Source organism: Mytilus galloprovincialis, chromosome 4 (genome assembly GCF_965363235.1).
Source record: "Mytilus galloprovincialis chromosome 4, xbMytGall1.hap1.1, whole genome shotgun sequence".
Taxonomy (NCBI): domain Eukaryota; kingdom Metazoa; phylum Mollusca; class Bivalvia; order Mytilida; family Mytilidae; genus Mytilus; species Mytilus galloprovincialis.
Genome location: NC_134841.1, coordinates 5,706,138 through 5,723,939, shown reverse-complemented (window position 1 = coordinate 5,723,939; position 17,802 = coordinate 5,706,138). Strand labels below are relative to the sequence as shown.

General features: G+C 31.5%; 1 protein-coding gene across 1 annotated transcript; it reads left to right on the top strand.

Moving 5' to 3' along the window:
- Positions 1–225: 225 nt before the first annotated feature.
- Positions 226–17,345, top strand: LOC143070953 (uncharacterized). Its single transcript, XM_076245054.1, has 9 exons — positions 226–547; positions 1,652–1,728; positions 2,862–2,902; positions 3,748–4,558; positions 5,263–5,685; positions 7,166–7,218; positions 8,472–8,543; positions 8,835–8,969; positions 17,266–17,345. The coding sequence occupies exons 2-9, from the start codon at positions 1,652–1,654 to the stop codon at positions 17,343–17,345; spliced, it is 1,692 nt and encodes a 563-aa protein (XP_076101169.1). The 5' UTR covers positions 226–547.
- Positions 17,346–17,802: the final 457 nt, after the last annotated feature.

The following is a 17,802-nucleotide window of genomic DNA, read 5'->3' as shown; positions in this document are numbered from 1 at the left end:
AAATTTAAATCCTTTTTAAAGTTTATAGCAAAGCAGAATCTAAATGTTGATTGGTAATGACGATCATGTCTCATAAAGCAAAGGTATGTGCAAGTAATGTATTCATTGATTCATTACAGGCTACATAGAAATAAAAACGAAAATTGATACAGGTGAAACAAGAGGATATGCAAAAGGATACATTATTAACATTGGGAATAGTGTAATCTATATTTAAATTAAAATGTAATTTCAAGGAAGTTTATAAAGTATTCATAGAAACACTGTAATATGGGAAACCCACAGGGAAAACTATTGTTTAAAGAACAGATTATCTTATTTGAATTATGATAATTAAACGTATTCGTTATAGTGTAGCAAACTGAATAAGTTTTACGCCTATCTAATTCGTTTTAGCATGTTTAGTGCAGTTCTTTATACGTTTTATATTTTAAACTATGAAAACATATAGATATTCAATTATCTTTGAAATCTACACAATACAGGAAACAATATATAAAGGTGTTGAAACTATGGGATAGTATTTAGTTATTCAATTACTTAAAAGGTATGTTATATTATATTTCAATTTATGTATAAGGATGTGATTCGAATAAGTACCATATCGAGACATTAAATACATGTTTCATACATAAGGAAATTGTGAGTATGGGAATATATTAGTAATATATTTTATAAGCAAGGAACAAATACCAAAAACTAATAAAATAAACGGGTAAATTGGGTTATCACTTAACATAAAAAGTAAAATCACAAAAATACTGAACTTAGAGGAAGATCAATTGGGAAAGTCCATAATCACATGGCAAAAAAAGACATAACAAAACAAATAAATAAAAAAAAACAAAAAACAAAAACATTAGAAATTTAAGCGTTGTACGATTTGTAGTAAAGTTGTAATTCAACAATGCAAGCAAACCCAATGTATGGAACCTATACATAAGTAGTATTTGCACAATTACGCAACTTGTGATGTTTGATATAAACATTTAAAAACTATTGGTTTGTGATGGCTTTTCTTTGTTTTGGTTTTGTAGGTTAATGTAGTCTTTTCATTTCATCATTAATACACCATATATGTTCTTTTTCATTAGATGTTTGACCCGTGTTGTTGTTACATTGTGTATGTATTATATATTGCTTCAAGTTTGAAGGTACTAGCCAATCGATACAATACATAGCATGGACTGACAATAGCGATATTTCTAACATATATGTTTTTTAAATAAAGGCAACAGTAGTATGTCATAAATCGATAGAGAAAAAACCTTACAATATAATACTGAGAAACACGCATCAAATAAAAGAGGAGAGCAACGACACAACAGAAACACAACATGAATATGTAACACACACAAAAACGAACTATAATATAACAATGGCCATTTTCCTGACTTGCCAAACCTCCCGCTTTTATGGCAATGTTAAATATAACATTAAAATGACAACAATACATGACAGAACTACAATACAAATAAATGGGAGAACATATAGGACAGATATATATATATATATAAATAATGTTTCGTCATCCTATTTACTTTTCTTTGTTGTACAGGTTTTATTGCGGTCTATGTCTAAATTGTCAAAGGATAGATTTGTTAGTACGCTGCGCTGATTTTACGTTATGCTTCCTAATGTTTCATTTCAGATGGATTCAATTATTGATGCAGTCCAGGAAATGAAAAGACAACAGACAGCTGTATGGGAACGTATCAAATCAATTACGTAGGTAACATTATATATCGTAAAGAAATGAGACAGTTTAGCTAACAACCTAAATGATAAGATTACTGAAAAGTAAAATCACAAAAATACTTAACTTGGAGGAAAATCCAATCGTAAAGTCCAAGTTTAAGGTAAACATGCTGCAATTTAAAAAGTCGATTCACTTAGACTTATTACATAATGCGTCCGTCAAATTACCAATACGGCAGGCAGGAACTTCTTAGCTTTCAGATACATGTTTGCATCAAAATATTTGGTGATATTCGTGCTAAGTACTTTTTAAGTTATCTGTGATGTTTGTGTTTGTTTGTGGACAGTTGTATTTCTTTCATTTGTTTATTTGAGATGTTTCTCTTTCTTCGTATACTTTTTCAAATGCATCTTTTTTACATTCTTCTTTTTTTAGAAATGAAAACGCTGCTATGTTGATTATCAAAGCTTAATGTATTTTATTATATCAGAAATGCTGCTATAATAAAATGTACAATATCTTCATTAAAATCATAAATTCTAGCTTTTCAATACAAGATTTATGACTGATCAGCTGTGACAGATTCGCAGAAAACATCAATCATGATCGGAGTTTTATGGTTATGGTTATTTCTTTATGTAATGCAAAAAATGTTTTAAACTCATTTTATATTATGAAGAAGTCATAAAAGTAACAAGACGTATTATGTACATTTGGCTAAACGATTATGCTTATTCATCCGGAGTACCTGAGATCACTACCCATTTTATCGGTGTTCAAATTTCATATCCTTAAATTGTTATATAGTTGGTTTTTTTTTGTTTTTTTTTTTTGTTTTGTTTTTGCTTATTTCTTTGTCTTTTATTCATCTTACTTTTTCTGTAGCGTTTTTGTGGTTTATCTAGTGTTTTAAATGTCTTCTTGTTATATTCCGCTTATCTTGTATACACAAAATATGCACGAGTCGTCTACATAAATAATATCAATTAAACTCCAATCAAAACTGTTTAACGGTTTTTGTCAATTCTTAAAGCCCGTAATTTAAAAATTCACCAACTACTAGTATGGCTCAGACAAATTGAGACCGAAATCGATTGGCATTAATAAATATTTTACAATCATATTAGAAATAATTCGGATCTTTTTTCTTTTTTTGTTTCAGCTTAGTTAAAAATTCAAAGCAAACCATCAAACGACTGGAAAGTAAGTAATTAATGTTATTTTTGTTTTGTATCATATATATCATTTACGTGCTGAATCCAATTATTTTCCCAATATTTCGCTATATTTTAACTTTTTTCAATTATCCTGCGATATGAAATGTAACGCCACTCTTCTTCAAATAACACCAATTCCGAGAGAGTGAATTGTCAATTACAGTCGACGTTTGAGGAATATTTGAACTTTAATTTTGAATATTTATCGATATTGCATTAGAATAGGAATACCAGTAAAATGTTTTAAGAATCGATAGCATGTTGTAGTTATATTGAATATCGCATTTTGGGTTTGAAATAATGAATGTTTCATGTTTTCCCAGTAATGTAGGGGTCTTCAACTGTTTGATTTTTATACACCCCTGGCAACTGTTTGATTCTTATACACCCCTGGCTATCAAATATTCGGCTGTGAGAGTTCCTGATGAAGGTAAATCCAGAAATAATCCTTGATGCACGCAATTTTTAGAATCTTGTTTTATTTTGTTTCTGTTGGCAATTATCATTTTAAAAGAAACAATAAACTTTTAATGCGATAAAGTTAACGGTTAAAAAGAATGTAATCATTTTATATTTAATGATTTTTAGCTACATTACGGGGCTGGGGACGAGAAAACCTCAACCTCCTTATAATATTGAATTTAAATGGAATCGCTACCCCGACGCATATTAATAAATACATATTTATATATATATGATAATTTTATTTATAACATCATAGTATTATATTTATATCAAAACTTTAAGAAAATTGGTAAAAAAACCAACTGTGTGACGTATAGTTCTTAAATATTTTGTAATCATGAATATATCATGTAACATTTTTTACAGATCTTGAAGAACATGTACAAAAATTAGATACACAGTGTGACAACAATTCAACCACACTGACCGATATTAATTTATTAGTCCATTCTTTGTTAGAAATGGTTAATAAATTGGTGTTTGCAGTGGAAAACCTTCAAAATAACAGAACCTTAGGAATAAATAGCGATTTACTACATACAGCAAATAAAAGTGATAATCAAAATATTAATGATGATTCAACTACTTCATTACAAAATATCAAGATACCTCCAACGAAACGTTTTATGCTTGACTCTGAGGACAATGGTGAAAATATGAGGGATTGCAAATTAGATCAACATATTCATAATGTGGATTCAACACATGCAATTAATCCCGACCAATATAAGACAATGTGTCCATATAAAACAGATGTATCGATAGATGTGTACAACGTGTCATTATGTACAGAAAGAAGCCATAAAGATGACAGTGACTTTATTACTGGTGCTGAAGAACCATTTCACAGAACTGTCAATAATGGTAAATCTGTATGTAATGAAGAAGAAAATCTAACAGACAAAAACATTAGTGTCCAGACAGCTGACAACAAACAGCTTTCAACAAGCAACATGAATATACAAAAACCGATTCACAGAAGCACGAAAAATAAATCTGGATATAAAAGTACACGTTCCAATTTACAAGGTGATAATCGTCTAAGCTTTCACAATAGTTTAGAAAGTTTTGAAGGTAACGTCTTTTCTTCCCTCACTTTTCTAGTTCCAGCGGAATTGTCATCAGAATCTAACATTTCGCAAAATGAAACAAAATGCACGGGCATTTCACTAAAAAGGTAAGTTAAATAAACATATTTTATTCAATTGTCGATTGTTTAGCTTTTTTTTCTTATTCTAAAATGTATTTGATATTTATACACTTATAATGAAAACTGCCTTTAACAATAAGGACAAATACAAGTAATACAAAAATTAAAAACTTTAAAGTGCTCCAAGTTTGCATAATTGTCAACTAGCACTGACAAAAAAGTATTCTTGAAATGCGAACGTAATTTTAGAGATATTTTATTCATGGATATAGAAAGGACCATCGTTTTAATAAATGTATCACATAAAAATACCATCACGTTAAAATTTCCTTTAATAGAAATATAAATAAGTCATTAAAAATTAAAACTAATTTCTCTCATTTTTTTTCTCTACAATATCATTAGATCCTGACAATTTCGATACATTTTAATGAAGAAATTATTTCAAATATTAGTTACCAAACCCACATTGAACATTTTGACGACAACTAATGGAACTTGATCAAAAGTGTTGTACTAGATTCACAAGTACTTTAAAAGCATATTGAAATAGAAGAGGCTCCAATTGTATTGATAATTATAACATTTAGCAGAATAGGGCACCAAACGTCTAGTGGACTGAAACATTGAGACTGAAATTAAACCTCCGAATTCAAAACAATTACAAAATGTCAAAATATCAATTAATGGATATAAATAAATGTGATATGAAAGCAATGTGATTTTTGTAGTGATTCACACGAAAAAGACGCTGCAGACTATACGCAATTTATCACTGAAAGTCAAGAGGATCTACATTGTTTAAAGTATAAAGCTGACGATAATATAAGAATTCGATTAAATGAAAAAGAAAATCAACCAATCAAGGATAAATGTATTTATGCAATTAAAAGCCCAGACGTAGCACTGAGCGATCCTAATGTACCACAAACGAACCATAGATGTACAAAAAATGACTTTGGATTCAAAACAACGAGATCAGAGATAAAGCATGATAATCGTGTAAGATATCATAGTAGCACAGAATGTTTTGAAGGTTGTGAAATTTCTTCTTCAACAATTGAAGTTCCAATGGAAAATATACCAGTACCCAATATCGAGCAACAACCTTTTATGGATGATACAAAGGTTACATCGCCAGACACATGGGAAAGGTAGGTCAACAACTTTACTTTGAATAAAATGTAGACAATACTACACCAAGCAGCCTTACCTACAAAACATATACTAGTACACAAAGGAACTAACAAACGAACAATACATGTTCCACAATGCGCTTTTGAATACACCAAAAGAATATTTTGGATTTAAACCAGCGCAAATCAAAAATACCACGTTGTCTTAATAGTTTATTTTAATTTAAAGTGAAAGATTTTATAACAAAACAATTCAACAGTCCTTGAACCTTTGTTATTGTTATATGTATATGTTTAGAAGTCCAACAATTCTGCAAAGCTAAGGTAGACAAAACTGAAATAATTATAAGATTGACCGTCGATGGTTATATTTCATGTGCATATGATATCAAACGATTGCCTGACATATATATATACATTATCTAAAGAAACAAATGTTCAAGATCGTTGAGACAAACAAAGTCGACATCTTATAAAATGGTAAGAACAAGCTGTTCAATTATATGCCAAGACTAAATAGAGACAGTACCAAATTGTCTGTAAATGATCAAAACCTTTGCGACAACTCATAGTGGTCCGCAACAGGCCCGATGTAAGACATGATGTATATCGTTTACATTTTACAAATCGGTCGGTAATGGTGCGATATTTGTACCATTGGAATACCTATTGTCTACTGCAATATGGATAGTCTAAACTCAACAAATATGTTGTCGATCAAAATTTCCAGCGTTATGATGCTTTCATCTTTGGTGTATTTGTTGTTGCAGTCGTATTGTTTATGCCTTTAACAGGACATTTGCATCTGCGTTCCCATTTGGTACGAAAAATTCTGTTATTTAGACGATGTGGCCGATCTCCCAATCAAGAATGAGAAATAGTAGTGCAAAGCATAGCAGAAGAAAATGTTTTGATGTTACTTCAAAATTGAAAAGATTTTGTTATAGAACTTTAGAATGTTTAAAGAAACAGCAACGGAATTACTCCTATGGATCCATTTATACATTTGTAACCTTGAGTTTTCCCGTTTATAAACTACGGATATACAACAGAAAAATCCTTTATATATCAGCTGAGTTGTAAAAATCCATTTATAAAGCATGCTTATTATTCATGAAGTCAGATATTAGTTATTCGAGAAAAATAAATAATCAAATAACAGATATAACATCTGTTTAACGTTTCTTTCTCTAAATTCAGTTTCGTTGTGATGACATTATACAGCGAGGGGTCCAGAAAAGAGAGGCGAGAGCTACCAGAGGGACAGTCAAACTCATAAATCGATACGCAACATGAGCCTCAACAAACACTGGGGGTGATCTCTAGTGTTCCGAAATAGAAAGCAGATCCAGCTCCACATACGGCACCCGTCGTGTTGTCATGTTTTGTCTACCTCTTAATCACACCTAATATGACCACCAAATTATAGATTATGAACTATTATTAGGAAAAAACTGTTTTCCTTTTAATTTTTTACCAACTTTTCATATAATTACAGTCGACCACAGACTCAAACTGATCTTCATGAGGACTCCGGGCTGGAAAGTTACGGTAGGCAACTGTATATTACATTTTAAAATTTCAATGTTTACTTTAGAAAATAAAAAATAGAGTCAAACAACTGTAAAGACTATTTCCTATCGCTAACTCATTAAATATGAACATTTGAATAATTACGAACATGTTTCAAACACAGATCTTAGAGGTCACGTTTTAATAGCATTTTTAATCGTAGGTGTTCAACAAATAAATAACGAAGAATTTTGAAATTTAAACAGGACAAAAATTTCATGAACCCAAGAATATTCGAAAAAAAATAATCAATAGTAAGGTTTTATACAATTTATCTTAACCGATAAGCTGCCTAGACAATATATGTGCTCAATAGCTTAAATATTAAGTGCAACATCTGTCATATTTGACAATATGGATCTACATGAATTCCATGCAATACTAATGATCAGAAAATTGTAACTCGCTGTTTCAAGCATGTAGTCATAGCCTTTAAATTGCATTTTCGATCAATCTTCTACAATATTAAGAATAAGTTTAATATCAATTTATTAATAGATTAAAAGATTAGATATCAAATTGAAAAAAATTATTCTTTAAAGCTATTCCGGTCGTTGCTAAAAATATTGAACTATTCATATTAATTCACTAAAGTGCAAACCATGTGTACTAGGTGAAGACCAATGCTCGAACGATTATACACTGTAGTAAATATGTTGACAGTGTCCTTTGTTTATTGACATCCGTATTCTTGTATTTCACTTATACCATAAAGTATGGTAAAGTTATTTCACTCATTCAAACAAAATTTCTTGTAGAGAATTGATGTAACAGGTGCAGGCACTGAGACATTGAGAAAAATAAAGGCAACAGAAGTATACCGCTGTTCGAATGTCGTAAATCGATATAGAGAAAACAAATCCGGATTACAAACAAAAACCGACGGCAACACATCAACTTTAAGAGGAAAACAACAAAACAACAGAAAGCACAACCAAAATCCAAAGGACAATTTAGCGCAAACAGAAACGAACTATAAGAAAACAGCTGCCACTTCCTGGCTTGGTACACGACATTTCAAGAAAAGAATGGTGGGTTAAACATGGTTTTGTGGCTAATCAAACCTCGCACATTTACAGCAATGCTAGATATAACACTAATAAACATGACAGGACTACAATACAAATAAACCGTTATATATTTTAAAATTTTGATAGTTATCAAAGGTACCAGGTTTATAATTTTATACGCCAGACGCTAAAACTCACAAAATTTTCTAATTATTTAAGCAGGTTTTGACGAAATGAAACAGCCTAGGACAATAACAGACTGGTTACAACTTCTAAAGCAAATTCTAACATTCAGTATGTATGTAAAGAAATCGAAATTTGATAGTCCTGAAACAAACGAAACAGTTCAAGTTTAATTTCGTGTATATATTTTTTTGCAGAGAAAGAGAAGGATGTGTACGCAAAATAAATTATGGTTAATTAGTAAATAATGTAATGTTAATGTTAATGCTTAAAATTGGACTAAAAAACAATTTATATTTGTGTATATTGCAATAATTTTACATTATTTTAGATAAATAGAGTAATGAATATACTTAATATCTGATATATTGCATTGCATATCTTTTTTTTTTTTTATTTAAGATGCATACAAACATAGTTCCTCCATAATTAGACGTGGAGGAGGACGCCACATTACACTGGTATTAGACATTTCAGAACGGATGAAAGGTACAAAGTTTGAGTCCATGAAATCAGCAGCTGTTCAGTATATTGAAGGCAAGTTTCACAATGTGATATTATGTATGTAATAAGCAACAATCTGATGACGCCAAGAATAAATTGCAATATGCAAATTAATATTTTTGATTAATATTCCTCGTTCATTTCTTTGTTTTAAAGGTATAAGAGAAGTTGCAATGTTGGGAATGACCGATAATATTGGTCTTGCAGTTTTTGGTAGACAGAGTGGACTCATTCTAGAGACAACTAATGATTACAGTTTAATATTGGAACATATAGGTAAAACTGTAAACATAAGATTGATGAAAATATAAAAAACAGAAATATTTGTGTTCAAAGGAATACTATGGTTATCATATTTATCGACCATGATTAAGTTTGACAAATATTTAACAACGGCAAGTTATATATAGAATCAAAAGTAGCTATTTGACATTGACATTGACATTTAAATTGATATACTTTCTTTATTACTGAATGTTTTAAAATAAAAGTACAAATTGTCAAACGCATTTTTTGAATTAGGGGTGTCAACCTGGCCTTGTGGTCATAAAACTTTTGAGTCAGTTTATTGTACTCATTTCGAAAATTAACCAATCAAAATGCTGGATTTTATGTTTTGAGCATGATTTTTGTGCTGTAAACACTGATCAAAGTTTTATGACTTCAACCCCAGGGTTCACATACTCGAGTGTCACTCAGTATGATCGAATATCAAAATTCCATTGATAATGTTTAATTTCTGTCCTTCTATTCATAAAATAGATTTTTTCTAGAAATCTCAAACCCTCTTTTTGAATGAAAAGTAAGACAGTAATCACTTGTGCTAAATTGAGTTTTCTCTAAGAATACCCAGAAATGTTCCGCTTGCAAATCTGAATAAAGTCCTGCGATATGTCTTGAAGCACAGTTGGCTCCATAAGATAGCAGCTTTCCTAGGCCGACATTTTTGACGGATTGTTATCAAAGGTACAATGCTTATAATCTAATACTCGAGACGCGCATTTCGTTTACATGAGATGCATAAGTGACGATCATATCAGTACAGTTAGAACGACAAACAGGTACAAAGTTGGAGAGCATTGAGGACCAAAATTCAAAAAAGTCGTGCCAAATATGGCTAAGGTGCTTTATGCCTGGGATAAGAAAATCCTGAGTATATCGAATAATTCCTACTTTTGAAAACAGTTAATTCATAAGAATGACAATATAATTGATATTCATGTCAACACCGAAGTGCTGACTAAAGGGCTGATGATACCCTCGGGGACGAAACGTCCAACAGCAGTGTCATCGACCTACTGGTGTAAATAGGTACCAAGCTTATAATGTAATACGCCAACCGCGCATTTCGTCTACATAAGACTCATCAGTGACGCTCATCTCAAAATACTTAAAAAGCCAAACCAAGTACAAAATTTGAAGAGCATTGATGATCCAAAATTTCAAAACGGTGTGCCAGCTGAACGTGGCTTAGCCATTTCAGTTATCCCATAAGTACCGACAGAGCGAACATGTTCGTCTGTGGGACAGTAAGTTACAACTTCAGTAAATTTGACAAGATATTATTTTGTGTTCATTATTTTATAGCCATCGAAGCAGTGCCGTAGTCACATGCTATTATATGATCTGTTTAAAAAAAAAACTCATTTACCTGAATCTTATAATATCATATGACCATAATACTTTTAAAAAATGCCTTAGATCAAGAAATATCACACGATGAGATCTATAATTACCTAGACTTGATCACAATAAGCTAACGAATGATATAAGACACATGGTGTGTCAGTGAACTAATGCGATATATATGAGGTCAGAAAATTTCATATTGGATGAGAGTGAGGCTGAAATCCACATATGTATTTTATTGACCCCATATTTATCGTATTAGATCACTAACACACTATATCACGAATTTATCTTACCGACTTTCCTAACATTTGGTATTTAGACAAGTTGCATATAAAAGTGCTCAACTCTTTGATACTGTTATCATTAAGAATCTTCTTCCATTGGTATATACATATACAAAAACAAATGCCAACAATAACAACGTGTTAGCTTTAAATGTGTTTCATGAATTTATTTTAAGGTTCATCATAAGGAATTGAAAAATATGGCCGTGTTTACACCTCCAAAATTACTATGAGTACAGACAAACTGGTACATCCAGGAAAGTTTTAAGGCATGGCAGGAACTAGATATATAAAAGTTATATGAAGTCTTCGTTTCAGAAAATTAAAAACTTACCTGGATTTTGCTGTTCATTTTTTTCCAGTCTGCAGAAGATAGCAAAATAAACAAACACCCGAGTTTCATTTGATACGGTCCACTCAGTTACACAGTTTAAACCTGTTAAATAACCTATTGTTTACAGGTGTCTATTGTCCATCTATTGTCCATTTAAATCAAAACTACTCACAACATTGATTAAATGAGGGGAGCTTCTCAATCGTTTTCACTACTTAGTTAATTTTTGCACCTTCTGCAGGAACGAAAAAAAATGGATAGCAAAATCTAGAAAAGTTTATAATTTTCTGAAACATTAAATGCATTTAAAATTTATATATCTAGTTCCTGCCATTCCTTAAAACTGTTGCAGGTGTATAGGTTAGTCTGTACTCAGAGTAAAATTTGGGGTGTAAATACGGCCATTTTAGCCAAAAGGTTATGATGAACCTTAATTGTTCATTATCAATTGCATCGTCTGTTGAAATCTTTAAGATTTTTCAAATACTGTGTGGTTTTTATAAAGGGACGTAACACCATTTATAACCGTGTATTGAATAAGCCCCGCCTATTAGCCTAATATGGAATATACCCGGTCTCTACGCGATTGGTTTTAACCAATTATATTCCTAGAAATTTATACGAGGCAAGATAAAATATTATATTTATATATATATATATTATATAAGACGAGTTGTAAATATACCACACTGGTAAACATGAAATTTTCAAAATATGAACAATGGAAAATTCCGAACATGTGTCGTAGGAAGTGTTCTGATTTACTTCTATGAAAGACAAAGGTCGTATGTACCTTTTTTCCTGTTTTTAAACCCATAATATAAAAAAGAAGATGTGGTATGATTGCCAATGAGACAACTATCCACAAAACAACTATTAACAACTATAGGTCACCGTACGGCCTTCAACAATGAGCAAAGCCCATACCGCATAGTGAGCTATAAAAGGCCCCGATAAGACAATGTAAAACAATTCAAACGAGAAAACTAACGGCCTTATTTATGTAAAAAAATGAACGAAAAACAAATATGTGACACATAAACAAACGACAACCACTGGATTACAGGCTCCTGACTTTGGACAGGCACATACATAAATAATGTGGCGGGGTTAAACATGTTAGCGGGATCCCAACCCTCCCCCTAACCGTGGTATAACAGTACAACATAAGAACGAACTACATTTATCAATTATTGTTTCTAATTCTAATATGACGTGCTTCTTTCGCCTTGTAAACAACACTGTGATAAAATTCTCGATATATCTATACTTAGCGCAGACTCAGAGATATACATTATAATTGCTGTTTCAATATACTTCCCACGTAAATCTACATGTATTGGAACCTATTTGCAGACCCTTTGCCGATTTTATTGTTTTAAAAAGTGCAATTAAAAAAAGACAAAATAACTGTTATTCTTATTCGGATGCATAATAAAAGAAACTAATGCACAAGAGCTCGGAGAAATCAACAAAATAAAAATAATATAAAATTCCGCGAAAGTCTATTATATTTGACGCATTTAAGCCATTTCAAAACGTGACGTCATACAAATGAAATCGCCAAAGTTGAAAGTTCTTGTAACGTGAACCATCGAAATTCGTATGATATTGTATTAAAACTGATTTTTGATGTAGGTTTTTTTTTTTTTTATTATTTTCTATTCTATTGCATTATTTGCATATTTACTAATTTCAGCAAGTCAACATGGCGGCTCCTTAGTTACGAAATGTCAACTTTGAATTTGACGGAAGCTTACGAGAAAATCATGTTAATTAAAAATGGCAAATGTTAGGTTTGAGAATTAGCAAAATTTAACAGTTTTTTTTTCTAGCGGTTATTCACGAAATTACCCATGCAAGCTACGGATTTATTAAAATATTTGAGCTTTATCTAACAGGGAGTAAAAAAAAGATTAGCCACACACACACCAAACCAACCCTCGCTTCAGTATTTTAATGACCGTACTTGTCCTTTTAGAATCGAAATAATTCAAGGAAGCCATAGATTGTTGGAAATTTACACATGGCCTGGGCCGTGATATTCGTTAGTTTCATCCCTTGCTAATGCTCAGGATAAAATTCGAATATCATGGCCCAGTCCATGTGTAAATTTCCAACAATCTTTAGATTCCAAGAACAATGTCTTAAGGTCAAGTAACAGTAAATGAACGCCGTCTAGCGGATTCCGCGAAATATTGCGACGTTTTGTACGAATTACGTCCCTTTGACCAGATTTTGCAATGCACCCGGCGACTTTTCGATGGGACAACGTCAACGGTAAATTTGACGGAAAGTATGTTACTTCTAGGAGAATGAACTTGTTTTTCTAAAATTAAAAATTGAAAATGAATATGAAAACAGTCTTGAAGACGATCTTCAAAACGAAAATCGGGACGTAGGGTGGTAGATAAAATTGAGAAAGGAAATGGTGAATATGTCAAAGCGACAACCACCCGACCATAGAGCAAACAACAGCCGAAGGCAACCAATGGGTCTTCAATGTAGCGAGAATTCCCGCACCCGTAGGTGTCCTTCAGCTGGCCCCTAAAATATGCATAATAGTACAGTGATAATGGACGTCATACTAAACTCCGAATTATACACAAGAAACTAAAATTTAAAATCATACAAGACTAACAAAGGCCAGAGGCTCCTGACTTGGGACAGGCGCAAAATTGCGGCGGGGTTAAACATGTTTATGAGATCTCAACCCTCCCCCTATACCTCTAGCCAATGTAGAAAAGTAAAAGAATAACAATACGCACATTAAAATTCAGTTTGTATATCTGCAGACCAGTTAAAACAAGTCTGAAAACTGTTGCTCACTACTATTTCTACATAATTGATGAGAAAAATCAGTGTGGTCTCGGAAGTATTCTATATGTAGTATGTCAAAACTGTCCTTTCAAAAACCCTATATTCACCGGGAAAAGACATCATCTAGCAGAAAATACGCAGAAGGGGTGCAAGTTTGGGACATTAATACTAAAGTTAAAACTTATAGTATTGTACGGTAAGACTATAATATCTCCCATATTTTGAACATTATCACACCAGTTGGAACAAGTAAAAATATTTTTAAATTAGAGAAAAGGAAATCGAACCACATAAACTAATACTGCCATTACTGTAAATTCGTCGCTGCTGTCAGTCAGTAGATGGCACTAAACTATAATACACTTAAATTAATTAACCTTGTTCACGGTTGGAACAACAAGTTTTAATATTCATACACAGTTTTTAGACTATAACAAATTAAAAATAAGCAAAATTGTTGTTTCACGATCATAAATGGATCCATCGCTACATTTTGTAATCTAACGTTGTTTTTTTGTTTTTGTAATGGTGCTTTCTTTCACGTCCGCAATTTCGATGTTAAAAATAGAAAACAAATCTTTAAATAGATACATGTATAAATAGTATATGGTTTGAAGATTTATACAGGGCTAAGTATCCTAATAGTATTGATTCGTATGGTTGTCTCCTCAAAGGAAATTGTTATATATATATATATGGGTAAAAATTAACCGAATAAAAAAAATTGTACCCTAGCTGAGAGTAGCATCTCAAATATACAATAGAACTGTTCTCAATATTCTATTTCACTCATAAAACTTGAAGGTTGAGAACGAGATTATATCGATCACCTCTATATCATAGTACTACTATATATACCGACTGAAAAATATGCACAGTGTCACAGACTTTCAGTACCTAAAGTTAAATGTAAATCCCGTAAGTAGCAGGGGTCCTGATCGTTTTTTTTTGGGGGGGGGGGGAGGGGCGGGGGTATTTTTGTAGGCATATCAAACATAAATATGTACATCTGTTTTTATGTCTTATCTCAACATCCGTTAATTTGGTTTCCTCGGAAATGTTTTTACACTATGTAATTTCTGGAAAATACTGTACTACAAAGATCTACAAAGACTACACATGTCTTGAGAGAAAGTGAAATTCAGAGAGAGAAGCACAATAATTTATTGTCACATATAGTTAGATCTCAAAGGGAGTTGCAGAATAACGGATACTGACGAATGTCAAAATTGAACAAAAAAGTTTACAAAATTATAAAGAATAACAATGGAAAATAAAATAATTATTTAATACAATAGTGTAGACCATGTACAGAATTAAGAAATCATGTAATGATAGAAGAATTTTACAAAAACGTTAAGTGACGATTTTACAGAATAAGCGTTATATCTAAAGATAAAGACCATTTAGGTCCACACTTCATATGGACCCTTAAAAATCGTTGGATTATCTCGGTGTTGCTGGTCAGTAATGAATACAAAATCACTGGTCAATTTAAAGGTTGTTGTAAGTGATGCAATATATTATTATTTTCCTGTTCCCCTTATGTAACTTCCAGTTTTATTAAAGTTTATATTCATCAAAGCCTTAGTTTAATTAAGTTTCCTGTCGTTACTACCCCCCACTTTATTTGTCGCATGTTGTGTATCATGTACTGATTCTATATATACTTCGAGCATACATATGTACACTTATGGAACAATAACCATTTAGTAAACTTTTTAAAACGTTTTGTAGACTTGTATACAATAAATTTTATACAGAACAAAAAAGATTTTAACAAAGATGTCAGTTTGTCTGCGTGTTTTACTAGTTAACTTGAAGATGTATAAATAACCACACGACACTCTTTCAATAATTTGTAGAATCATTGATATAATGTTTGTTTATATATGCGATGTTAGGCAGCAGTATATGGACAGAACACGTCGTGATATAGTACCAAAACACAAGCTTTTACCTGTTCCGCTGCTAAAAAAAAACTTTTTTTCAAAAGTGGCAAAATCATATATCGGAACGGAGAAAAAGTGTAAACAGATGACTTATAAGATAATCTAAGAGATTTATGAATTGGTTACCCAAAAATGACAAAGTTCAACTACCTCTCATTAGAGCAAATATTAATAAAGATCAAAACCCTGACCACATGCAAACAGACAGCAAAGTACGTTCTAGGATTCAAACTGTAGATGTTTTGCGGAATAACTATAAACTATAAAGGGGAACGGACGGACGAAAGGACGGGCGGCCAGACGGAATGACGGACGGACAGACGTACAGGGGTAGTTGAGGGGGATAAAAAAATATAGCTTAAATTACATCTTTTATTGAGTCAACTTGTAGACAGTAACCCTGATGATTTCTATTTTTAAGATTTTACCATTTTTGCGTTCATGTACTTACAACGTATTTTTGTCTGAATTAGTAATTGTTTTAGATATTTATATTGATAATGAACATACATGTATCACATGTTTTACAACGTATAATTTCTTTTTAAAATGTTCCATAAAAGAGAGTCTGATTGGGGTTTACGGAATACAGAATAATGGGCAAAAATTGCAGAATAAAATGCAAAAAAGAAAAAAAAAGAAAAAGTGTATAATAAGGTGCTAAAATATAAAGAATAAAGAATATTTGTAATACTAAATAAAAATTTATGATAATTATCCAGACTCTTATGATAAAAAGAATCTATTAATACGAAACACATAATCATCGTGCATAATCAACACGAAGAACGTTGGAAATTATTAGCATGATTAATTGACGTTATGTAATAAAAATTACGACGTCACGAATTTTGATTGTTTTTTTTTTTGTCAAAATGTTGGGTTTGCGTCGCTTCTACAGGGAAAACGAAGTCGGTGACCATAATTTTTTTTAATATCATCTAATTCGTAAGATAAAGAGGGAAAAAATATTAATTTAAAAAAAAATTCTATGGAGCGGTTCTCGTGATTTATACCAGAAACCGAAAATTGTAGAAGAAAAATATAGATTTACCCTATATATTCAATGTAATTAAGTACCCTCTCGGACCATTTTAAAAATGGATTTTTCTTGAAAACGAAGTCGGTGACATATACTTTTTTTTTACATTTTCTGATGTATATTTTCAATATCTAATTGAGTTTTAAGTTTTAAAAAAATCTATGGACTAGTTTATTTACTGATCCTTGACCTTAAATGAACAATACTTATTATACATTACAATTTATAACGATTACAGTTCTTTATTTCTTTTATATCGTTGAAGGTAAACTACAACCAAGTGGAAATGCACCCATCATTGGAGGATTATTAATGGGTCTAGCTGGAGTGTTATCAGGTAATTGAATTCGGGTTTTTACTCAGGTATTGTATTAACATATAATTACATTAGGTGTATGTTTCAATTTAATACGTTATTCCGATTGGCTACACTGCAAATTTCGCGTTATCCCTTACGCAATTGCATTACACAATAAAATTTATCATTCATGATGACACGAGGTCCCACAATAAAATGCACAGGTAAATTAAATAAAAACTTGATAAAAATCGTGTTTTCATTATCCTAGCTAAAAAATGTAACTATAATTATTGAATGCTTCTTTTTGTAACTTGATAAGGTTGTAAAAGCGTTGACCGTGTGCAACACTTCCGAGCTTCATACAAAATATACTTCGGTCAACGCTTTTACACCCCAATGAAGTTACAAAAAGAAGCATATAATTCTTAATTAACATGTCATAGGCGTAGCAACTTCAATTCAACCAATAAAACATGAGAACAAATATTTTTAAAATAGTCT